This window comes from Thunnus thynnus, chromosome 2 (genome assembly GCF_963924715.1).
Source record: "Thunnus thynnus chromosome 2, fThuThy2.1, whole genome shotgun sequence".
Classification (NCBI taxonomy): domain Eukaryota; kingdom Metazoa; phylum Chordata; class Actinopteri; order Scombriformes; family Scombridae; genus Thunnus; species Thunnus thynnus.
Window position 1 is genome coordinate 20,996,417 of NC_089518.1, and position 23,943 is coordinate 21,020,359.

General features: G+C 39.3%; 3 protein-coding genes and 1 non-coding gene across 6 annotated transcripts in view; 3 read left to right on the top strand and 1 right to left on the bottom strand.

The window, feature by feature from the left end:
• sgsm1a (small G protein signaling modulator 1a) overlaps nt 1-14,624 on the top strand; it is a 35,470-nt gene extending 20,846 nt beyond the window's left edge. The window contains exons 6-25 of the mRNA XM_067609601.1: nt 46-113; nt 1,255-1,400; nt 1,815-1,952; nt 2,337-2,461; nt 3,055-3,122; nt 3,268-3,431; nt 3,867-4,002; nt 4,767-4,896; nt 5,405-5,469; nt 6,334-6,479; nt 7,181-7,309; nt 7,395-7,577; nt 8,042-8,113; nt 8,395-9,621; nt 9,731-9,855; nt 10,267-10,349; nt 10,502-10,611; nt 10,744-10,840; nt 11,256-11,423; nt 12,898-14,624. Coding sequence (XP_067465702.1) covers nt 46-113; nt 1,255-1,400; nt 1,815-1,952; nt 2,337-2,461; nt 3,055-3,122; nt 3,268-3,431; nt 3,867-4,002; nt 4,767-4,896; nt 5,405-5,469; nt 6,334-6,479; nt 7,181-7,309; nt 7,395-7,577; nt 8,042-8,113; nt 8,395-9,621; nt 9,731-9,855; nt 10,267-10,349; nt 10,502-10,611; nt 10,744-10,840; nt 11,256-11,423; nt 12,898-12,986 — 3,469 coding nt within the window. The 3' untranslated portion in view covers nt 12,987-14,624. The remainder of the gene's footprint in view (nt 1-45; nt 114-1,254; nt 1,401-1,814; nt 1,953-2,336; nt 2,462-3,054; nt 3,123-3,267; nt 3,432-3,866; nt 4,003-4,766; nt 4,897-5,404; nt 5,470-6,333; nt 6,480-7,180; nt 7,310-7,394; nt 7,578-8,041; nt 8,114-8,394; nt 9,622-9,730; nt 9,856-10,266; nt 10,350-10,501; nt 10,612-10,743; nt 10,841-11,255; nt 11,424-12,897) is intronic.
• Nucleotides 14,625-15,709: 1,085 nt separating this feature from the next.
• Nucleotides 15,710-15,782, bottom strand: trnak-uuu (transfer RNA lysine (anticodon UUU)). The gene has a single exon. It is a non-coding gene; the product is annotated as a tRNA-Lys (tRNA).
• Nucleotides 15,783-16,043: 261 nt separating this feature from the next.
• Nucleotides 16,044-23,628, top strand: gatc (glutamyl-tRNA amidotransferase subunit C). Of its 3 annotated transcripts, XR_010931321.1 has the most exons (6): nt 16,044-16,772; nt 16,876-16,926; nt 22,440-22,609; nt 22,719-22,822; nt 23,016-23,253; nt 23,357-23,628. XR_010931321.1 is itself a non-coding variant. In XM_067609637.1 (5 exons), the coding sequence occupies exons 1-5, from the start codon at nt 16,590-16,592 to the stop codon at nt 23,075-23,077; spliced, it is 570 nt and encodes a 189-aa protein (XP_067465738.1). In that variant the 5' UTR covers nt 16,044-16,589; the 3' UTR covers nt 23,078-23,310. The 3 variants fall into 3 exon arrangements, 2 of the variants coding, with proteins under 2 accessions (XP_067465738.1, XP_067465728.1); XM_067609637.1 differs by lacking the exon at nt 23,357-23,628 and having other exon boundaries at nt 23,016-23,310; XM_067609627.1 differs by lacking the exons at nt 22,440-22,609; nt 22,719-22,822; nt 23,016-23,253; nt 23,357-23,628 and adding exons at nt 17,816-17,985; nt 18,097-18,200; nt 18,394-18,901 and having other exon boundaries at nt 16,052-16,772.
• LOC137172190 (polyubiquitin-like) lies at nt 19,133-20,232 on the top strand. Its single transcript, XM_067576488.1, has 2 exons — nt 19,133-19,407; nt 19,533-20,232. Exon 2 carries the CDS (start codon nt 19,543-19,545, stop codon nt 20,005-20,007), a length of 465 nt encoding a protein of 154 aa, XP_067432589.1. The 5' UTR covers nt 19,133-19,407; nt 19,533-19,542; the 3' UTR covers nt 20,008-20,232.
• Nucleotides 23,629-23,943: the final 315 nt, after the last annotated feature.

Here is a 23,943-nt window from a genome sequence, read left to right on the forward strand (position 1 = left end):
AACTCTACGACCCCTCAAAATTCCCCTTTCACGTTTGTCTTCCAGTAAATATTACGAGAAAGAGGCTTTTCTAATGGACCCTGTAGACGGACCCATCCTCGCCTCTTTGTTGGGTAATTATTTGTGACATTGTGAGCATTTATGTCATTTACTGTAATCATCTAACATCATATGACACACCCTGGTCTGAGATTATGTGCACATGAAAATGTGAGATCATGGTGCAGCATAAAAGCTTAGACCAGTACGCAGCACAAGAACATTATGGAACCCTACCTTTTCTAGTGAGTTTTTTCAAACCCCCACTGTTTGCACTTTCAAAAGTACAAGTGACAAAAAAGCACTTTTAACCAATGGAATATTTTTTTTGGCACATTTCTGTTTTTCTCCCAATGGGTAATGGCTATATCTTCCTGCACTGCAGTCTGTGTTGCAGCTAACTCCCACTCTTGACCAGAGGAGGTTGTAAATTGAAGGAAATAGTGTTGACAGAACAACCAGTGGAAGTTGGTGCTGCAGCAACAAAAACATTATCCCTCACCAGCTTCCCACCAGTCAACAGTGATTACTATGTTTGATTGAGCAAAGCCAGAAGCACTTTTGCTGTTGACTGAACCCAGGTCAGAGCAGGCAACTTGTTCCATGTGCTAGTACCTGTACCTTTAGGCTGACTTTGTACAATTTTGTACCCTAAACCAGTGGAATAGGTACAAACCACCACCCCCATGAGGGTTACAATATTAATCTGAGAGACTATGAGTTGTTAATAAGACAGGCAGAGGCAGAGGCAGAAAATATATTTCTGCCATAAAAATGTTTGTTTTTCTTTTTTTCTGAACTTTGTTTTTTTATTGTGAATTACTAGATAATCTTTTATCTTCAAGTCTCTGAAATGTATTTGAAAACATTCTGGAGGGAAAAATCACTCTTTGAACTGGCCTTCACCTGTAGACTTACGCACAAAGAGAAGTAGAGATGACTTGTTTTAAGGAGTTACAAATCAAAAAGTTTGGGAGCTACAACCACGGAAAAAGTCTTTGTACCTTCATGGTGGATCGAATTGTGGATAATCTGAGGCCTATTGTGGTACATCTCTAAAAAGCCTACTTTTTAACTCATAAGATCTACTTGTTCTGTACCTCTGTTTTTGAGTGTGCTCATTAATGTTAAAGATAATCTTAAACCTGTTTAGTTAACAAACTCTTACAACTCGTGTCTGCACCATCATTTAACTGTGCACCTTCATTGTGACAGTTGGCCCTTGTGCTTTGGAGTACACAAAGATGAAGACAGCCGACCACTTCTGGACGGATCCGTCTGCTGACGAGTTGGTGCAAAGACATCGCATCCACGGTGGCCACTGCAGGCAGGATTCACCCACCAAGAGGCCCGCACTGTGTGTAAGTGTTAAAACTAATCCTGGGCTCCTTTATTTTATCCCATGTATCTGCAATACATGTTTATCAGTGCCACGTCTCATCAGTGTCAGTGCTTAGATTACTGTGTTTATCTGAAAGCCTCATATTTGTTCAGTCTTCAAGTTATCAGTGAACCAGGTCAACTCAGCCTATCGTACAACACCACTAATACTCTTTACAGTCGGCTGGTGCTGTGTATTTGTGTGTGTGTGTTCCAAGTAAAAGTATCCTGGTCTTCGGCATCAGGAACAAGGAAGGATGCACTGTGCACATGGATGAATGATACTGTATATTTCTCTTAAGTTATTTGAAAGAGAGGCTTTATCTTTATCATTCTGCAAAGACATCAGTGTAGCATCGGCTTAGAATTGTCCAATATTTTGTGTCTTTTTCCAGATCCAGAAGCGGCACTCCAGCAGCAGCATGGATGAACGCCCTTCTCCCTCTCCATCGGCTCGTGAATATGTGGAGTCACTGCATCAAAACAGCAGGGCGACACTGCTGTTTGGCAAAAACAATGTGCTTGTTCAACCGGTAACTGTCTGATTCCTCCTTTTCACTCACAGTTACATTGATATGACACTCGCTAAAAAAAAAAAAAAAAAAATATATATATATATATATATATAAAAGAGTTTATAAAAGATAAAAAAGACGAGGTTTGCTATTGAAAGTATGCAGTAAGAACATTTTATTAACTGACAGATATTTTTTTTTCCATTTTACTTGAATAAAATGGTAATTTGTTGTCATCCTATACAACTCAGAACACTGTACAAAAAGCCTAATATGCTTAACAAAATTATTTCTTTGTTCACGTGTGCTTTAAATAGCGTTTTCTTCTCCACCAACAATACAGCCGGTTTCGGTCTGATGCATCAAATGAAAACATCTGTCCACATGTTTCATATGTTTCAGAGGGATGACATGGAGGCTATCCCAGGTTACCTCTCTCTGCACCAGACCGCTGACATCATGACACTGAAGTGGACACCCAACCAGCTCATGAACGGCTCTGTTGGAGATCTGGACTATGAGCGCAGGTGCAAAATCATCCAGCTGCAAATTGATTTTGGCGATTATAAACTGTATATATCTAACATTTGTGTTTGCACAAAGACATGTAAACACTCTGCATTATTTCTTTGCTGCGTCTCTCTGCTGTTAGTGGAACACTCGGGTGTTACTGAATAATGCAGTGTGTTTGTGTGCGGCTCAGGGACTCTGTGTGCGGAGTAAATGCTGCAGATCTGATGAGGCTTATTTTCAGCTCACCAGAAGCCAGCTGATGGTTTATTGACTGAGACGCTGTCAGACATCTCTCAAACTAGCAAACCATGTTATGTTCCTCTGTGTGTGTGTATGTGTGTGTGTGTGTGTGTGTGTGTGTGTGTGTGCATGGTTTCCTTCACCAAAAGAATTGATTATCACATTATGCAACTCTGTGCCTGCTCGTCTGTGTGCATGATCTTGACTACTTTCTTTATTAGCCATAAAATTAATGTTCCTTGAGATTTTGACTCACACACATAATACGTAAACATTCTCTATGGATTTGTGTGCTCCAGCATTAGCTGGCGCTTCACTCAGTCTGGATTGTTATTTTACTGACTGCGTGTGATTAAATGCTTTTCAGTGTATACTGGGACTATGCCATGACAATCCCTCTAGAGGAGATAGTTTACTTGCACTGTCACCAACAAGGTGGGTCCACACAAAACTACCATAATACCATAACTTTTATTTAGTGTTTATGTGATATTAAAGCTTTTTTCTTGCTATTATGACTGACAATAGAATGTCATTGTGGATAAACTGATGAATAAATAATCCTGTACCTCTCCTGTAGTCGACAGTGGGGGCACGGTGGTGCTGGTCAGTCAGGACGGGATCCAGAGGCCTCCACTTCGCTTCCCCAGAGGAGGCCACTTGCTCCAGTTCCTCTCCTGTCTGGAAAACGGTCTACTTCCACACGGCCAGCTGGACCCTCCACTCTGGTCTCAGAGGGGAAAGGTAAGCACCAGAGGTCATTCTTAGGGGGTCAACCCACAACACAAATTACACATATGAGCCGTTCTTCCAGAAAAAGAGCCCTAAAATGCTAAATCAGCGTTATCTGATCAATAAATCAATAAAAAAGACATTTGGATTTGGAAACGGATGAACTGCCCTGTTGCAGTAGTGGTTGGAGTGATACTGATGAATGTGAAGCTTAATGTTCTCTCTGCACTTGAGTTAATGGATGTTTTTGTCGGACTGTGAGTAGCATTGTATCTGCAGCTAAACTGAAATAATGAAAACCACCCACGCCTGTGCTGCCACTATTAATAGGCACAAGTATGCAGACAATCATCTTAAATTCACATGGATGGCTTAGCTGGGCTCTGGTGCTTTAGTGATTTTTTTTTTGTTGGCATTTGTTTAATAACAGTTATTTTCTCATTGCAGGGGAAGGTGTTTCCAAAGCTGCGGAAGAGGGTTCCTCAGGGATCTGGATCTTCAGACTCGGTCTCAGATAAGGAGGAGGACGAGGCCACAGACTACGTCTTCCGCATCCTCTTTCCAAACAGCCAGTCAGAGTTTGGTGAGAGACTTTTCCCTCCTCAGAGAAGAAAATGAACATGAGCAGTGACCACGGGCCTCTTCAGATTGTTGTATTTTTTTCATGAACATGTCACTCGTTGTTTGTTACAGTGACTGTAACCCATCCTCCCCATCTGACTTCCTCCCTCTCCCTTCAACTGAGTGGACAGTCCCCCTCCAAAACAGGGACTCTGGTTGTCCCCAAGAGGTCCTGCAGCTGTCCTGGAGAATCCCCCTCACTCACAGGAAGCAGCTGTAACACTGTCACACCTCGGCTTGTCTGTCCATCTGTCAGCTTGCTTTAATCTCTTGCATCTAATATCCTCCTGGCCTGTCCTGTGCCTCTGGCCAAGTTTATTGATGTGTCCCGTTATTAAAACCCCACCCACTCCCTGCCACCTTGTGTCACACCTTTTTTTTCCTGCTTTACAACATGGTAACCTTTTAACAGCTGATGGGCGGACAACTGATTGATCGGTTATGGCTCCTGATCTGGGAGAGGCTTTTGCTCAGTTGATCTCTGCTAACCCTAACCCTCTATATAAAGTAATTGAAAATGATGGCTTTTTGTTTATATGCTTTATCTTTGCTCTAACAGGAATCAAGTGCAAACCAATTATACTCTGCAGTGCTTTCAGCAGATCACAATTGATCAGCCTAATCCTGCTTAAATCATTTAAGTCTAAATGTAATTGTTCTTGAGAGCTCAGGCAGCGTAATGTTTTTTAAAGTGACAGTGACGATGTGTGTGTCTGCATGTTGCAGTGACTCCACCAGACTTGATGGATCAGGGAGCTACTATGTGGCACCCGACTCTCAGGAAGTCCTCGTGTTCCTCCTGTTCTCAGGGGAGCTTCTCTGATGGGTTGATGCCCAAAGGGTGCAACCACGAGAGGTGAGAGATCAACACACCACATTCTTGGAGTTACTTTTTTGTTTTTAGTTTTGCTCATGTTAAATTCGATGACTGCTTAAAGCTGCAGAGACACACCCGCTCACCAGACCCACTCCCTTCAGTGCCAATTCGAAAAATCATTGAAAACAAAGGGATGGGGGAAAAAGATACAAGAAACAAGCAATTGCCTGGAAGACAATTATGTGACATTTACCTCACTGGCACGATAATGTGTTGGGAAAATGAGGTGATAAGCAATGCAGATAAAATGGTTAAAGGCTATGAATGAAGGCACGGCGCTGGGCTGCTTTGTTGTCTATGGCAGCACAATAGGTTATCATTTGAATAATATAAGGTTGGCCCCGATACTGTTAAAAGCTACATTAGACACAGACTCACATTTTCAGGACAGTTTGAATAACTTCTCATGCACTACATGTAATGGTTAGATTATGCCAAAGTGTTTTCTCCACATCAGTAAAGTGTTGCTCCTTCTGTCTCTCTGCAGGACTCCTCTGAAGCTGTTGTGTGACAACATGAAGTATCAAATCATCTCTCGGGCGTTTTATGGCTGTATGTGATTTCTTATTGTGCTTTTACTTTGTCTATTCACATTCGCTATGAAAATCTGTGCTACTTAACCCTTTGCACCTGAGGGATGCAATTAACATCAAAATTCATACACCTTAATTTCAAAATCCTCACTCTGTCAAAGTAGAATGCAAATATTTACACAGATGACAGTTTCTCTGCGATCTGTTAAGGATAAGATTCAGTAAATCTTCCTTTGAATCGCAGGATAAAGACGCTCCTTTTATAACTTGAGATCTTGGGTCATAATCATCAATTTTACTCCAGTAAAAGTAAGCCAATCGATCTTTTCACAGCTGCATCCATGACTGTGGTGAGAAGTAGACGCAGCATGTAATTCTGAGCAGATAGTTGTTGTTATTTTTAATCTCCAAAACATGACATCACAACTTGATATCAACCACAATTATGTCTCAAAACATATTCGTACCTTGCTGGCTGATACAGAACGATCAGCAAAAGAGTATCCCATCATCATGGTTCTTTTATTAACCCGGACAATCTCCTCCATCCATTCATTATGTACATTTGTGCTGTATTGAAAACCACTGGACATACAGTGAAGATAAAAATGACAAAATTTCAATTTTTAGTTTGTTTTTTCATAAAAACGCCATTAGAGCATACATAGTACTACTCTCATGCAAAACAGTGGCATTTCTGAATAGCTAAACTTTTCCTGAAAACAACAACATATGGCATGACAGGGTGACACATGTAGTGACTGTGCCATTAGCATGTAAGTGAAGAAAATTAAAAACTCGGGTTCAAAGGGTTAATATCCTCATTTTAATTATCACTAGCTCCTGCAGAAGCATTAAATAACTAACATGTATTGTCAACCAGGGTTGGCATACTGCCGTCACCTGTCTACTGTGCGCACACATCTCTCTGCTCTCGTCAATCATGCCATCGTGGCTCCGGACGTGCCGTGTGATGCCTACAAAGGGCTCACCGCAGATGTGTGGCAGACGTTCCTCCAGGACAGCACAGTAAGCATTATCCGTGCCACAGCGCTGCAACATAAACTTCACATTAACTGCTGACAGTATGCAGTCCACACACACACACACACACACACACGCACATGTTCACTCTTAGACTATCTCTTTCACTCTGTCACTCATCCGTCTCATCCATATTCATCCTCTGCTAATCATGTGTCTCACACTATTAGTCTCACAACAGAGTGTATGAAGCATGACTAATGGCCCTGTCAGTCTAAATGTCCACATCTAGAGTGTATTTGGACCTGTGAACATTAGATACAGTTACCTGGAGTCATGGAGCGTTTGACTATAACCAAAACATTTTTCTTGAAACTGATTTATCTTATAGACACAAAATAACCCTGCTCAATGAAGCAGCAGGTAACTGGTTGGACAGGTTTTTCTAATCTGGACTTAACTTGAATCTGAAGGTGAATTTCTGATGTCCTTGTGAAGTAAGTTCAAATAAATGAACACATATAGTACTATATATACTTTATATGACAGCAGAGAGATGCCTGTTTTCCATCTAATACATTCTCAGATGCATTAAACATGGTCTACATTGAAAGAGTGACAGCTACTGTGAGGCCTCTGTTTACAAGCTGCCATGTTGTTACTGTCAATCTTTTGTTGTGAAGCACAGTACAGATTTACTAGAAAGCAAGTAGTGAGGAGACTGAAGTCACGTCTTCTGCCTTCAGGCCTACCAGGAGCAGGAGCTGCTTCGTTTGGTCTATTTTGGCGGTGTGGAACCTTCACTGCGTAAGCAGGTGTGGCCTTTCCTCCTGGGTCATTACCAGTTTGGAATGTCTGAAGATGAGAGGAAAGAGGTTTGTCATTTCTTCATTATGGCTTTGCCTCCAGAACATTTTCCACCTGAACCGCTGACCCTTGATTCCTCACCTTCCACCCCAGGTGGATGAACAGGTCCAAGTGTGCTACCAGCAGACCATGCGTGAATGGCTTGGCTGTGAGGAGATTGTTCGCCAGCGGGAGAAGGAGCAGCATGCTGCAGCGTTAGCGAAGTGTTCCTCTGGGGCAAGCATCGACAGTCCCGGTCAGAAGATGGTCCATCATGACTCCATTGTCAGCAATGAGGTAATGCAGTAACACACACTTGTATGCAGAATGAGAAACACAGTGAGTCTTATTCACTGTTTAAAGGAATAAGTTGTTTATGTTGTGAAAGTTACAGTATATAAAGCTAAATGTGGCCAATTTAACAAATAAAGGTTAGTTTACTAGTTGTGGGTGCAGTTTTATAACATCTTTTATAGCTCTGGAGGGATTTTTCTATTTTAAAATTAAAATCATATACATATTTTAATGGAAAGATATCGGTAGCATTATGGGAAATGTAGAATTCAGCAGTCTTTTTTCCTGCAACTAAACCACAGGAGTATCCCTTTAATGAGTACATGAGTTATGAGCATGTGACAAATAAATCTTTGACTCTAATGTGAGCACAGCACAGGAGCCAACATACAATGAGACTGTATATCCATAAAAATATATTTATACTTATATAATAATATCTTGGCCTGAATGTCTTTATTATGCAGTCCCAGTCCTCCCAGAGCTCAGACAGGCAGAGTCTTGTTCGCCTGCAGAGTGACTCCAGCAGCAGCACACAGGTATCAAAAACTGACCGTACTGCACCTGCATCGAATTTGTCATTTCTTCATACAAATTAGGTAATCAATTAATTTACATCAACCAAAACAGCACTTACAGATTTTAAAATCCTGATCATTTTTTGACACATTTCTCAATAATGATTAAAAGTGATGCATGCAACAGACTCGACGTTTTGAACCGATATTCCTCCGCCCTGCACTCTCTCTCCTGCTAGTTCTTCACATCCTCCCATCCCTTCCCCTGGAGTAGCCTGCTTCCCTTTGGCTTGTTCTTTCAGGTGTTCGAGTCCGTAGAGGAGGTGGACCAGATCGAGACCGAGCCCAAGAATGAAGAGGCCAAGCAGGTGCCAAAGATGCCCAACGGAGCGCTCCAGAACGGGACAAGCTCCCCTGACTCCGGACATCCCTCCTCCCGCAACTTCTCCGTCACCTCTGGCCTGTCAGATGGCTCGCTCAGCACAGAGGACAGTGCTGCGCCTGATGCAACCTCGAGACCTGCAGTTGTCCCTCAAGTGCCGCAGAGCCCAGTCAAACCTCCTCAGGAAGCAGGGGTAGAGAGTGGAGGTCTGACAGAAGAACCAGACATGCAGGTCAAAGGTGAAGTGAAGGGCAAAGAGGAGGAGGAGGAGGAGGAGGAGAAAGTACCTGATGTGAGCAAAACTGCAGAAGACACCAAGACTGAGGTGTTGGATGATAACATGATCCAACCATCGGAAGAGACCAACAAAGAGACGAGTCTGCAACCCAAAACACAAGAAAATGTTGAGGCTGAGCCTGAGAATATTAAAACAGGGGTGACCAAGTGTGAAGATGAAGGTCCTGTTGCACCAGGAGACATTGAAGGAAAAGAAGTGTCTGATGAAGATAATATGGTGGTATCTGCAGTGTCTGCAGAATCCAAAGGAGAACTTGTTGAACAAAGTCTTAAAAAAGAGGAAGATGTGAGTGTTGAGGAAACATCAAAGCTCAAGAAAACTGCAGAAACAAATGTGGAAAAGGAAGAAAGTGAAGGAGAAGTTAAGAGAAACCAGACAGAAAGGTTGAAATTTGAGGACACAGAAAAATCAAAGACAGAGGTGGCAGCAGGAGCTGAAGAGAAGGATCCCAGAGCTCCCCAAGTGGAGAAAAGCCTCCTTTTCTCAGCAGACATCAGGGCAAGAGAAGCGTACTGCGCCTCTCAGAAAGATGAGGCTCCAGTCATAACTGAATCCGATGAGTCTCCGTCAGCCATAGAGATGGAGGAGATCCCCAAAGCCAAATTTTCCATGGTGCCTTGGAGCAGGAAGGGGCGGTGTGATCCATCATCTTCCTCAGAGGACTCGGCCCCTCACTTGGAGCTCAGGCCGGAGGAGGAGCAGGGAAAGCCCAGTCCAGAGGGCACCGAGTCCATCCTGTCTGAGGAGCCGGAGATGGAGAGCCTCTACCCACACTTTGACTCTCTGGCCGGACCTGGAGAAACCAAGAATGAAGAGACCTCTCAAGAATCTGCTGGGAGTGCCTTCTCTGTAAGCGCTTCTCTTTTTTTAAGAGCTCAAATTCATTTATCCTCAGACAAATCAACCCTATTATGAGCTTGTTTTATTTATTTATTCGTGTATTTATTGTCTGTTTCAGCAAGAGCTTTTGGACTTGTATACATTAAATCTGCACCGCATTGAAAAGGACGTCCAGCGCTGTGACAGGAACTACTGGTACTTCACTCCTGCAAATCTGGAGAAACTGCGCAACATTATGTGCAGGTAAAACACTGATGACTGACAATTAGAAATATATAAAATAATTCCAGCGTTATACTTTAACAGTAATAGATTTTTTTTTCCTGGATTGCAGTAGAAGATAATATTTAAATTTTCTTAATTTTCCTCTGTTACATAAGCACAACTAAAGAGAACATGAAACCAACCAAATGACCTCATAATTATATTAATAATTCTGCCTTATAGATAAGTTTAATAATGTAAAAAGGGATAAAAAAATTTTTTTGCACTTCAAAAGTAATTGCTTCGATAAATGTTGAATGTCAATTTGAATAACTCTGTTCAGCACTGAAGAAAAAATGTAGAAGTGCTTCCAAATCTGGACAGCAGTGTATGACTCAGCCTGGCAGATAAAAAGCAGTTTAATTCACCTTCTTGGTTGTATTTTTAAAGCTACATCTGGAGGCACCTCGACATCGGCTATGTACAGGGAATGTGCGATCTGCTGGCTCCACTTCTAGTCATTCTGGATGATGGTGAGTCAACACACTGAATCTTTTTTTTTTTTTTTTAATCTCTGACATTTGGTGTATTTTTACTCTCACTGATGGAACAACAGAGGAGAGTTTTCCCACTCACTTTCTCACTCCAGCTTCCTCTCTCTCTACTCTCTCTCCCTCCTTTTCAGAGGCCATGGCCTTCAGCTGTTTCTCTGAGCTCATGAAGAGAATGAATCAAAACTTTCCACACGGAGGAGCTATGGATACTCACTTTGCCAACATGCGCTCTCTAATCCAGGTGACACAGTAAAGTCTTTACACATATCAGCATATATGTTTTGTTGAAGTCAGGTACCGCTAAATCCATTCATTACCCACAAACTCCACACTTGACTCATTATTTCCTTTCCTGAATCTCATCTCTGTATAGATCCTGGACTCTGAGCTGTTTGAGCTAATGCACCAGAACGGAGACTACACCCACTTCTACTTTTGCTACCGCTGGTTTCTCCTAGACTTCAAGCGAGGTAAAGCGACGGCACAGTGTGAAAGAGTTTGTGCCAATTAGAGGAATAGCAGAGTCAGTCCTCTTTAAGCCCTGTTTGTTGATAAAATGCTAAACCTCTCGGCAGCTTGTTAACAAGACATGCAGGAAGGGATTTGGAATTCAGATATATTTGTGGAAAAATGTTGTCTGGGAGTTGCTGATGAAATAATTGGCATGAACTGCGACTGCATGGATGGGATTTTAAGTCAACCATGCTTTATACTAAAGATTTAACTATTGGCTTTTATAGTATGTTTCCTACCTCAGCAACAACACCGCCTCAGCTCTCATCTCTCTCAACTGATGACTCAACTTCCTACATGTTTGTGTCCCATCCGAGCCCGGAAACACTGATGTGGTGGTTCGATCCCGCTCTTTTGTGCTTTGTCTTTCAGAGCTGGTGTACGATGACGTGTTTGCAGTCTGGGAAACCATCTGGGCGGCAAAGTTTGCCTCCTCTAGTCACTTTGTCCTCTTCATTGCCCTGGCGCTGGTGGAGATCTACAGGGATATCATCTTGGAGAACAACATGGACTTTACTGATATTATTAAATTCTTCAATGGTAAAACATGAAGCTTCACGGCCGTTGCAGTTCACATACATATTCTCTTAAAATAGCCAGAGACTTTTATAACAAAAAGTCTGTGTTTCATTCTGGGAACATGGATGGGAACTGTAGGATCCAGCAAATTTGGAGCTTGACTCATACTAAAAGTCATGATATCTCACCCTCTGCTACACCAATTTTGGCCATTCATTTTTTAAATCTGTCTCTCACACAAGTCCCCCAATATTTTTGATTATGATAACGGCGCTGAAACATCGTCGTTTCATCTGATTTTTCAGGGAATCAGACCCGGGGACAGGCATTTAGAATAAATCCGTATCCTCTCACTGATGGTCTGGTTGCTTATGTAGGTCATATAGAAGCATCAGTATGAAATTGAGACTGTTTCATAACCAGTTAAAAAAAAACTCCTTGTAGTTGCTTTAAAGAAATGTCAATTTCAGAGTTGTTATAAAACCAATCTAGCTGCTTTGATCTCATTCACGCTTTTTGCCATTTTCATGTCAATTTTTCTGTCACAAGAGCTGAAAAAATGTCCCTTTGTACCAAATTTCATGGCAAAGAGTGTTTTGTCCTTTGTCAAAAGGATTAACTAGATTGTTTTTCCAACCAGAAAACACCAGACTGTTTTGAATAGCTAAAAAAAATCAGAGACGTGTTCATCAATTCAGGTGTCTGGAATCAGGGTGCAACTTCATGGAAGTGCAATACGAAATCACTGGAGTGCCCCTTTAATTTAATGCACTGAAACCTGATGCTTTACTGTTGAGCTAATGTTACTGAATGTAAAAGTTCAACCGATGGTAAATTAATTTCAAAATGAGCTGTTGGCAAATACAATAAGATATGTCAATAAAACAATTCTATTATGATCCATGCCCAATAACATATGATCCATGCCCAAAAAGCTCAAGACTGCTTTCCTTCACTGTAGGAAATCATTTTAATCATAGAGGTTTTGTGTGTGAATAGCTTTTTATGTTTACTCTGTTGTTACAGCATGCATGCACTTGAGTCTAATTTTCAGTAAGAGAGTTTTTATTTGTATTCTCAATAGAGAAATTTCAGCATTTGACCCACCGATTTTATTTTTTTTCAGATACCACCTTGCAAACATCCACGATTTATTATATTGAATAAACTTTTAGTTGAAACATGATTTGCTTCATTAAAATGGGATAAATACAGAACAGAAATGGAGAAAAATGAATTAAAACTCTTGCAAGCTTCGGTACAAATGATTATAGTGCAGGGCTTGAGTTTAAATGTACTTGTGATAGATAACAGCTCCAGGGTCCATTAAGTTAAAGGACTACACACATCTCTTCAAATCTCTGGAGACTTAATAAAAAATGTTCCACCGATTCTTCTGGTTTGAAGTAGCTGAAGCTGTTTTTGTCATTCATGCATTTATAAAAAACGGGTAACGATGAAACTGAAGTTGTTGTTTTTTTTCTTTGTCTTTCAGAAATGGCTGAGCATCACAACATAAAGCAGATTCTGAGCCTGGCGAGAGATCTGGTGTGTAAGGTGCAGATGCTTATAGAGAACAAGTGATTGTGGTGTTTTTGTCTTCTTTTCCTTCCAAGTAAAGTGTAAACGGCTGTAGCAGCACAAGAGTAAAAAAACATCTACACACACACACACACACACACACTATACACAAAGCCTTTACAATCACTGTTTGCTGCTATGAGCCTTACTAACTGTATCCACTATGTTGTTTGTGTTGTCAAACAGGTGTATGAGAATATTACGCTTCATATTTGTCAGTATGTTCAAGTGAAAGCAAACGTAACAGGAGAAATATTTCTTTGATTTCTAAATGTTTTTGTCATAAATCCCTCAAGTGTCAAACTTAATCAGAGTGCTCTTAATATTTTGAGATAAGGATGGTTGTAGATGCACATTTCAAACCAAAATGCAGAGCTGAATTCAACCAGAGACTATATTTATGAGAAAAATATGTTGTGATAATAGTTTTTAGTACTTATTTTAATAGTTGAAGTCTACAAGATGAAATAAAATGTTGAACATAGAAGCAGGTTATCTCCCTATTCCTCTCCCCTGATGAAGGAATGAATGTCAGCAGACTTTTGTGTTTTTACCCCAAAATTTTCACTGATAACTGATCCCGAAAAGTGGCTTTTAGTCCAAAACCAACCTCCAATCACATTTAACTGATAGAACCATTTCAGTGATTTAATATCCGACAGTGTTTTCAATGTCCTTGAACTGCCTTGTCTGCCAAATAGTATGTCTTTATTTGTCATGTGTGAACCGTATTGTACCGAGAGAAAATTGTGTTCAAATTATGAGAATTATATTAAGTTATTAAGTTGTAGAATCATAACCTGATATTTAAGTGACTTATGGATATCTGAGCAAAGATTTACACAAAGCAACAAGATTTGAAAGTCCTCCGAGTTCTATTTTTCATCATCTAGTGAAACGCTGTATATTTTGTAAACTGTGCAGTTTACTCACCTTGATTTTTTTGTATTGTCTTGTTATTATTGTCCGCTAGCATTTCCTAGACATCTGTTCTTTGAATCAAATGTTAATTTCAGCTTGAATATGATTATAAATTGGGAAGAACAGATGAGACGGTAATGATATTTTAGTTACAAGTGACCAAATTTGTAGTATGAGTGTCCTCAACACAGAGGAGAAAACGAAAGGTAAATTCTCTGCTTGTTATTGATTTTCAAAGTTGATTGTAAACGACCTGATGTGAGGAAAACTGTTTTTATTGTTTTGAAGATTTGGAGCTTCTGAGGTCATATAATATATATGCTTTTAGCCCCTTAAATTAATACTAATGTTGGTCTCAGTTACCCACATTCACGCTTTTCATTGCCTAAAACTGAACTCAGCTGTTCTTCAAGTGTTGTTTCATGAATGTGGTGAGATGAAATGCATTTAATATCAGTGTTTCTTTGTGAATGCTAACTGCTGTCAGAAAACCTTAATTTATTGTAACATTTATTTGCCAAAAAATATTTATTTATTTATTGATTTTCTCATTCAGATGCTGCTTCTTTTTTTTTTTTGTAAAGTTGATATTTTTATTTTGTGCCCAGTTCTAAATGTGTATTGTACAACAATCAAATTCTATACTAAGAGTTCATATATAAATATATATTAAATGGTATATGTTCTTATTAATAAAAAAATAAAAATGGAATCATTATTTTTCCAAAACACAGTGTAATGTGCTTTTTACTACATTAAATCATGCTGATATGAGTGAGTCAAAAATATCCCATAAAGGTTACCTACATAGTACCAAATAGTTTTATATCTATAAGAAACATAATTATTCCTAGGAGGTGGCAATATCAGTCAGTCCACCACTTACATAATAAATAATAGTAATGTGTTGTGAAATATTGCATGAACTTGACACTCATCAAACCTGCTGACTTTGGTGATCTCTTGACTTTCCCTCTAGCACCACCAGCAGGTCAAAGTTTTCACTTATCCAGTGGAATATCTCAACATTTACAATGAAGTGGCACAACAGCTGTTTGATACAGATGTTGTACAGAGGTACATCCTAATGACTTTGGAGATCACCTGACTTGTTCCATGAGTGCCACCTTAAGGCTGACATCTGTGACTTTGAGTGAAATATCTATATATCTATGTATGTATATATTGGATGGATTGAATCCATGAAATTTGACATAGACATTCACGTCCCTCTCAAGGTGAACTGGAATAACGTTGATGCTAATATGATTATGAGTCAAATCAAGTAGATATCTGTCAATGTTACAGTCTTTTTAGTGCTAAAGTTCCTCTTTGTGTTCCTCTAATTCCACCGCAGCTCAACACGGAAACACTGTCTGAGGAAACACAAAGAGGAAATTTGATTCTAACAAGACTGTAAATGTGGCAGCTATGACTAACTCAGACTGCTGAACCCTCATATAAGCTTCAGTTCAACTTTTAAATGCGTTTTTGCACAAAATGATTTTGTGGACACACTGGATTTTGGCTCCTATCACTTAAATTGAAAGCGCATTTGAAGGAGATCTTTTAATGGCCAGTATGAACAGGAGGAATGATTACAGCAAGCAAAACTTCTTTCAGTGTTCATAAGGACACCTGAGTGTTGTTTTAAGACACACTTATAAACATTTCCCTTAGCTCTTCATATATTGCCATCATCATTTTGACCAAATCCCCATAATGTCACCATCCTAGTTCAGAGCTGATGTCGGTCTGAATCATGCATTCATGGTCTGAACAGTCTAACTTGACAAAAGCAGTATCGCCCGAACAGGGACTTGAACCCTGGACCCTCAGATTAAAAGTCTGATGCTCTACCGACTGAGCTATCCGGGCGCTCGAGAAAACTAAAAACTCTTTATCATTCATAAAAGTGTCTAGCGTTTAATTGTGAACGTATTTATTAGTTTGATGACCTGTGTAACGTTATACATCGTTAAATACGTAAACTAGTTTTGGACCGGAACCGTTTTTAAGATTTTTTTTACAATAGTACACCTACGCTAACGGCCACAACGGACGAAGAAAATAGTCTTGTGTCGAAGAGTGATTCCCTTTTAAAACAGTGATATTTCCCTGAGCGCCCCCCTCTGTGTTTAGGGTTGGGGGTTGAACCTGTAGGTTATACTATGGTTAGGCGTAGATACCTGGTTGTATTAACGGTAAAGTTTGGGTAAGGTAAAGCATCTCAGGACGACTGGTTGGGTTCAGGGGAAACAACTTATCGATAGGGAGAAGGGCTTCTCCAGAAAACCCCTCCGGTTTCACAATGTAGGCTATTTCGCAAATGTTCACCTTTACGATGTTTTCCTACAGAAGGGTAGCTTTACTTATTTAACGAAGAGATATTCTATCACAGTTTACATACATAGACGGTATAAAATAGTTAAGATACTGTATTTCAACTAAAACGAATCACCATGGCTATGTAGGCGAAGAAGGAAGTAAGAGGAAGGTAATTCTCTTGTTTCCCCTCATCTCGTCTATCCTAGGCTAGCTACGGCAAGTCGTTAGCTGCAAACATGAAGCTAGTTACGACATGAGACCCTAACGCTGACCTTCGCGATGAGTTTGTGAAAACAGAAGAAAATGTGACACTCTTGTAATACCACTCGGACATAGCTCGTTAAAAGTGTGCCGAAAATGTCGGCGTTTAGCTTCACCGCTGGATGCACATGCCGTGGTGTGTCACGGAAGATAATTCAGCCGTCATTTAAAACGTTCACTAAGGATCGATACTCGTGTGTATCAAACGTGTTGAACTTCCACAGAAGAAACATCACTAATGTGACGCGTCTGTTCAGCTCTCAACCACACAACCCTAAGGTAACATACAGGTTGATGTTTATTATTTGAACTGTAGTCGCTTTAATCAATAGCCTGTGCACAACATTGACTTGTTTGTTGTGTGTGTGCGTGCATCTTCTAGGTACCACAGTTTGCAACATGGGAACCAGTACCAGAGGACCAACTGCCCCAGGTAAAACCATCATAGTACACATACAGTACGTACTACAGTACCTGCATGGTGTGAGGTAATTCTTCGTGACCTAATGCCTTCAGATGCATGTTACATTTTAGATATTAAGTTGAAAATCAACCCAAGGATAGGTTCACAATTGTTCATATGTGTCTTAAAACAACAGTCAGGTGTCTACATATACACTGAAAGAGGTTTTCCTCGTTGTAATCATTCCTCCTGTTCATATTGGCTGTTAAAAGATCCCCTTCAAATGTGCTTTCAATGTAAGTGAAACCCACAGTGTGTCCACAGTCATTTTGTTCATTATTGTAAAATGCATTTAAAAGTTTATCTGAAGCTTATATGAGGCTTCAGCAGTCTGAGTTAGTCATGTCAAGTGGATATCTGCCACATTTACAGTCTTTTTAGCATCAAATTCCCTCTTAGTGTTTCCCTGTTGAGCTGCAGTGGAAGTATAGTAATAAAAGAGGGACTTTGGCACTAAAAAGATTTAACGTTGAAAGATATCTACTTGATTTGACTAGTTTGAATGGCGGAAGCTTCATATTAGCTTCAGATAAACTTTAAAATACATTTCTGCACAGAAGAAGGCTTGTAGTCCTTTAAGTGTGACTAATTAAGCAGGTTAATTCTACCTAATATAATAATTCATAATTTTTATGTTACGGAACAGTAGCAGTGACATCAGTATTACACAATTTGCCTCTGGCCTGATTAAACAGATGTTTTTGCACAATGATGTCAACAAAACAAAACAAAAATACATATAACAAGTAACAACACATCAGTCATGACTACATTAGCAGAATACAAGTTGTGAATGAATGTCCCTATATAGTTACCTGTCACTATCAAAGTCCTTATCAGTACTGCTTTGATTTTACAGCCTACCCAAATCCCTGCCGACCTGGTGGACAAACTGGAGCGACTGGCCTTGGTTGATTTCCGCACCAAACAGGGACTGGACTGTTTGGAGAAAGCGATAAGATTTGCAGATCAGCTTCATGTCGTTGACACTTCAGGGGTTGAGCCAATGGATTCAGTTCTAGAGGACAGGTATGGTTCAGATGGTTATAAAAAAAAAACAGCTTGTTTATCATTTGAGGAATGAGCAACAACTGCAGCTGAATTTTCAACATGTTTATTGTTTCATCTGTGCACATTCAGGGCTTTATACCTGAGGGAAGATGCAGTGAAGGAAGGAGACTGTGCGGAAGAACTGCTGCAGCTCTCCAAAAACACAGTTGAAGAATATTTTGTGGCACCACCAGGTCAGAAACAAACTGAATATATTCATTTTTAAACATTAGTGTTGATTGAAGGATCGGTTGTGTGTTGTATGGAGGGCCGAGAATGTACATGCACATATGTGACTGTGTGTATATTGTGTGTATTGAATGTCTGTCCACTTGCAGGTGTGAGGTAAAAGGGTCTAATGACTTATTTGGTTTTTTTTTACCACAGGAAATATTCCACTACCGAAGAGGGAGGAGAGGGCCGCCCTGCTGAAACACTCAGAGTTCTGAGTTTTAGAAATGTGTCGTTGATATTTATAACAATTTTTTTTATTATTTTAGGAAGTTGATGTTTCTTCCAAGAACTACTGTGTGTTACAGATCGGTCAAATCAAATCCAGACCCCATCACTTCACTGCTTATCTGCAGCAATCACCTAAAATAATAAATAATATGCTGTACTGTAGGTTTCACATGTTGTGAAACAGGAAAAAATAAAGCAGCTGGTAATTGATTTAGATTTTACTTTTCAGTTTCATTTGACAGCAATGTGTAAAATCCTTTCTCAGTTTCAGTATCATTTTGTCAAAATGATGAGTAAGCAGTATGTCGTGACATGTGAATATTAATTGCAAGGGTGGTGGATTGTTTTGATTTGTGATTTATATTATGATGTGTCCTGTTTTCATTCTAGTGTTGTTTTACTTTAATAAAAAAATAAATAAATAAACATTGAATCTTTTCTCTCATATTCTGTTTTGTTTCCATACCACCATGTTTAAAAATCAACCATAATCTAGCTTAAAAATTAGACTGTGACATGTTTTTCAGCCACAGTTCATTTTATGGTGGACACTCCTGATTTATCCTTACACAATGATCACATCATCTAAAAATCCCCTATAAATATGTAATTACCTGTGATTCATACCTACACCTACGTATTCTCCGCCACACCTGTTTAGGAAAACTGGATTCTAATTTAGTACAATCATAAATGTGCCTGGGGCGTGTTAAGTAATGATCAAAATATTACAAACACGCATATAGCAGAATAGAAACCGAAAGTAATCAAGGTGGAGAAGGGAAAACGAATCTTCCAGGTGACAGTGCTGATCAGCTGAGGCAGCCTATAAAACCTGCTGTGAGCTGACACCTGCGGCACACCTGCAGCTCAGCATCTGTTTACCTGTAACTGTCTGAAGACTTCAAGCTTTCCACTTACTCAACAAGTGATAACAAGGTAGGAAGCTCTCTTTATCAATGTTGTGATTAAATAAAATGTGATCATTTTTTGAAAATAGTTTTTTTTGTTTGTTTGTTTTTTTGTTTTTTAGAGAGTGAACTTATTTAAAAATCTATTTTCAGGCCACTTATCATGGATATAATCATCACTATGCTGGGTGGGACTTCCCTGAATCTGAGGGTGAATCCAGCAGACACAGTGGGATCTTTGAAAACACTCATCCAGAGGGAACTGCAATGTGCACCTGAGAGCCAGAAGCTGACCTTTGTCAATGGAAAGAAGATAACTCTCGATGACGACTCCAGGACTATCAGCTCCTACGGTCTGCACTCTGGCTGCCAGGTGTCTCTGCTGGTGACCCAGCCGGCTCCCATCCAGGTCTTCCTCAGAAAAGATAGCAAGACAACAACCTATGATATTAAACCCGACGAGACTGTCAGCAACTTCAGGCGCAGGGTCGAGAGCAGAGAGAAGGTCCAGAACGACCAGTTCAGACTGGTGCATGAGGACAGAGATATGATGGGTGGTAAACTGGCAGACTACAACGTCAGACAACATAGCATCATCGACATGACTCTGCGTCTGAGAGGGGGCTGAGGACACTTGACTTTGCTGATGTATCAGAGGGTTAATATATATTATTTAATTCTGAATGAATGAGGACCAAATAACTTGTTTATTTACTGTTCTTTTTGGAAAAACAATGCTTAGCCAATCAGTAATGTATGTGGGTATGTGTGTTAAAACATGTTTTACTGTCTGTGTAGTTTTGTTTTGGCAATACAAGGAAAAAATGATACAGTTTTAAATGGACAAAAAAATTTATGATTACATTAAATGGGAACTGTTAAAAAATAAAATAAAGTCCTGAATGTGAACATGTCTCTCATTTTTTGTCTTTCTAAAGCTCCATGAGTGAATCCTGTTCAACCATAAGTAACAAAACCGACACACATTGCATATTTAAAATGTACATTATTCCAATATTTAAAAATGACTATTTCAATCATATAAGTCAGAGTTTACTATAAACTGCATGTATTATTTTCTGTTATCAAAACATAGTCATGTATCCAGAATATCAAAGCAGCATATTAAAACTCATTGAACAGGTTTTAGGAGTTAATCAGAGGAGATACTGTATGTGAAACTATTGTCCAGATTAGAAACAGGTATACAGTAGTACACTAAACAACCTGGTTGTATTATCTGGGTTCTCTGGTATTCATAAGTACACCAAAGACACTGTGAAGAAATCCTGGAAGGCTTAATTCCTCACTGACGTAAGGTAGACGAACCAGAATAAGACGATCATGTTGGCAAACAGCAGTTAAAACATTACATGAGTGGCAGTAAATCATATTTAAAGGGACACTCAAAAATCTGTTTACTAGTCATGGGAAGTACACAAGTTATAAGAGAAACCAATGGTACAAACTGGGGGCATGGCGTTTGAGAGATATGGACATTAACCAGGCAGGGAGGACATAATGGAAAATCATTTCAAGTTGCATTGTGGGAAGTGTAGGATCCAGAGTTGTTTCAGCCAGATTAATACTACAGCCTTTAAGTCCTGATATTTCTGCTGGAGCAATTTTAACTATTCTTTCTTTAAAAATCCTCCCAAACTATATAGAGGTGCTATATCAAATTACTGGAGTGCCCCTTTAATTGAGGTGATTAGGGGGCTCAGTGTCTGAGATGACCCACCTCCAGGATGTTCATAACAAAGCAGAAAAGCAGCAGAAAGCCAGGGGCAAAAAAAGCCGATCCAATAGCAGACGTTTGACTATACAGTATGGGTCTGTGCTGGGCATCCACACCTCCATCAGCTGGTAAAAGTAACGGCTCACCGGTCCTGTAATGAACAACTTGAAATAGACAACAAAGCATCATGTGCAACTGTTTGTACTGAAACTGACTGTATTATACTTCAACTACTGTGACTCCAGTTTGCTGCACTACTAGCTCAACTTGCTCCCAGTATCGAATATTTTACTTTTTTATTCAGTTTATTTACAGTATTTCATTCTTATATATTTTATATTTTTTGAACTGTATAGTGTCTCTACTTTTTTATATAGTTTTTATTCTTAATTAGGCATCTATAGGCTTGCTCCAAATGACATTTCATTATACTTGTACAGTGACAATAAAGTTATCTTATCTCTTATCTTATCAAGCATTATATAAACTACCAGAAAAATAAACTTTACTTTCTAAATTTGCTGCCAGCAGCTTGTGTGTAGGCAGGATAACATAATGCCTTAAAATCATTGTTAAATTTTCAGATATTTGGTTGCAAGCCTTAAGTGTGACTGCCAATAAATGATGACAACAACACAAGATTCATATTCATATTGGCTGTTAAAAGATCCCCTTTAAATGTGCTTTCAATGTAAGTGATGGAGGCCAAAACCCACAGTGTGTCCACAGTCATTTTGTTCATTATTGTAAAATGCATTTAAAAGTTTATCTGAAGCTTATGTGAGGCTTCAGCAGTCTGAGTTAGTCATGACAAGTGGATATCTGCCACATTTACAGTCTTTTAAGCATAAAATTCCCTCTTAGTGTTTCCCTGTTGAGCTGCAGTGGAAGTATAGTAACAAAAGAGGGACTTTGGCACTAAAAAGACTAATGTTGAAAGATATCTACTTGATTTGACTAGTTTGGATGGCAGAAGCTTCATATTAGCTTCAGATAAATTTTTAAATACATTTCTGCACAGAAGAAGGCTTGTAGTCCTTTAAGTGTGACTAATTAAGCAGGTTAATTCTACCTACATAATAATTCATAATTTTTATGTCACTGAACAGTAGCAGTGACATCAGTATTACACAATTTGCCTCTGGCCTGATTAAACAGATGTTTTTGCACAATGATGTCAACAAAACAAAACAAAAATACATATAACAAGTAACAACACATCAGTCATGACTACATTAGGTGAATACAAGTTGTGAATGAATGTCCCTATATAGTTACCTGTCACTATCAAAGTCCTTATCAGTACTGCTTTGATTTTACAGCCTACCCAAATCCCTGCTGACCTGGTGGACAAACTGGAGCGACTGGCCTTGGTTGATTTCCGCACCAAACAGGGACTGGACTGTTTGGAGAAAGCGATAAGATTTGCAGATCAGCTTCATGTCGTTGACACTTCAGGGGTTGAGCCAATGGATTCAGTTCTAGAGGACAGGTATGGTTCAGATGGTTATAAAAAAAACAGCTTGTTTATCATTTGAGGAATGAGCAACAACTGCAGCTGAATTTTCAACACGTTTATTGTTTCATCTGTGCACATTCAGGGCTTTATACCTGAGGGAAGATGCAGTGAAGGAAGGAGACTGTGCGGAAGAACTGCTGCAGCTCTCCAAAAACACAGTTGAAGAATATTTTGTGGCACCACCAGGTCAGAAACAAACTGAATATATTCATTTTTAAACATTAGTGTTGATTGAAGGATCGGTTGTGTGTTGTATGGAGGGCCGAGAATGTACATGCACATATGTGACTGTGTGTATATTGTGTGTATTGAATGTCTGTCCACTTGCAGGTGTGAGGTAAAAGGGTCTAATGACTTATTTGGTTTTTTTTTACCACAGGAAATATTCCACTACCGAAGAGGGAGGAGAGGGCCGCCCTGCTGAAACACTCAGAGTTCTGAGTTTTAGAAATGTGTCGTTGATATTTATAACAATTTTTTTTATTATTTTAGGAAGTTGATGTTTCTTCCGAGAACTACTGTGTGTTGCAGATCGGTCAAATCAAATCCAGACCCCATCACTTCACTGCTTATCTGCAGCAATCACCTAAAATAATAAATATTATGCTGTACTGTAGGTTTCAAATGTTGTGAAATGAAATTATTTTGGGAAGTTGATGTTTCTTCCAAGAACTATTGTGTGTTATAGATTGGTCAAATCAAATCCAGTAGGTCCTGTAGGTTTCACATGTTCTGAAACAGGAAAAAAAAGCAGCTGGTAATTGATTTAGATTTTACTTTTCAGTTTCATTTGACAGCAATGTGTAAAATCCTTTCTCAGTTTCAGTATCATTTTGTCAAAATGATGAGTGAGCAGTATGTCGTGACATGTGAATATTAATTGCAAGGGTGGTGGATTGTTCTGATTTGTGATTTATATTATGATGTGTCCTGTTTTCATTCTAGTGTTGTTTTACTTTAATAAAAAATAAATAAATAAACATTGAATCTTTTCTCTCATATTCTGTTTTGTTTCCATACCACCATGTTTAAAAATCAGCCATAATCTAGCTTAAAAATTAGACTGTGACATGTTTTTCAGCCACAGTTCATTTTATGGTGGACACTCCTGATTTATCCTTACACAATGATCACATCATCTAAAAATCCCCTATAAATATGTAATCACCTGTGATTCATACCTACACCTACGTATTCTCCGCCACACCTGTTTAGGAAAACTGGATTCTAATTTAGTACAATCATAAATGTGCCTGGGGCGTGTTTAGTAATGATCAAAACATTACAAACACGCATATAGCAGAATA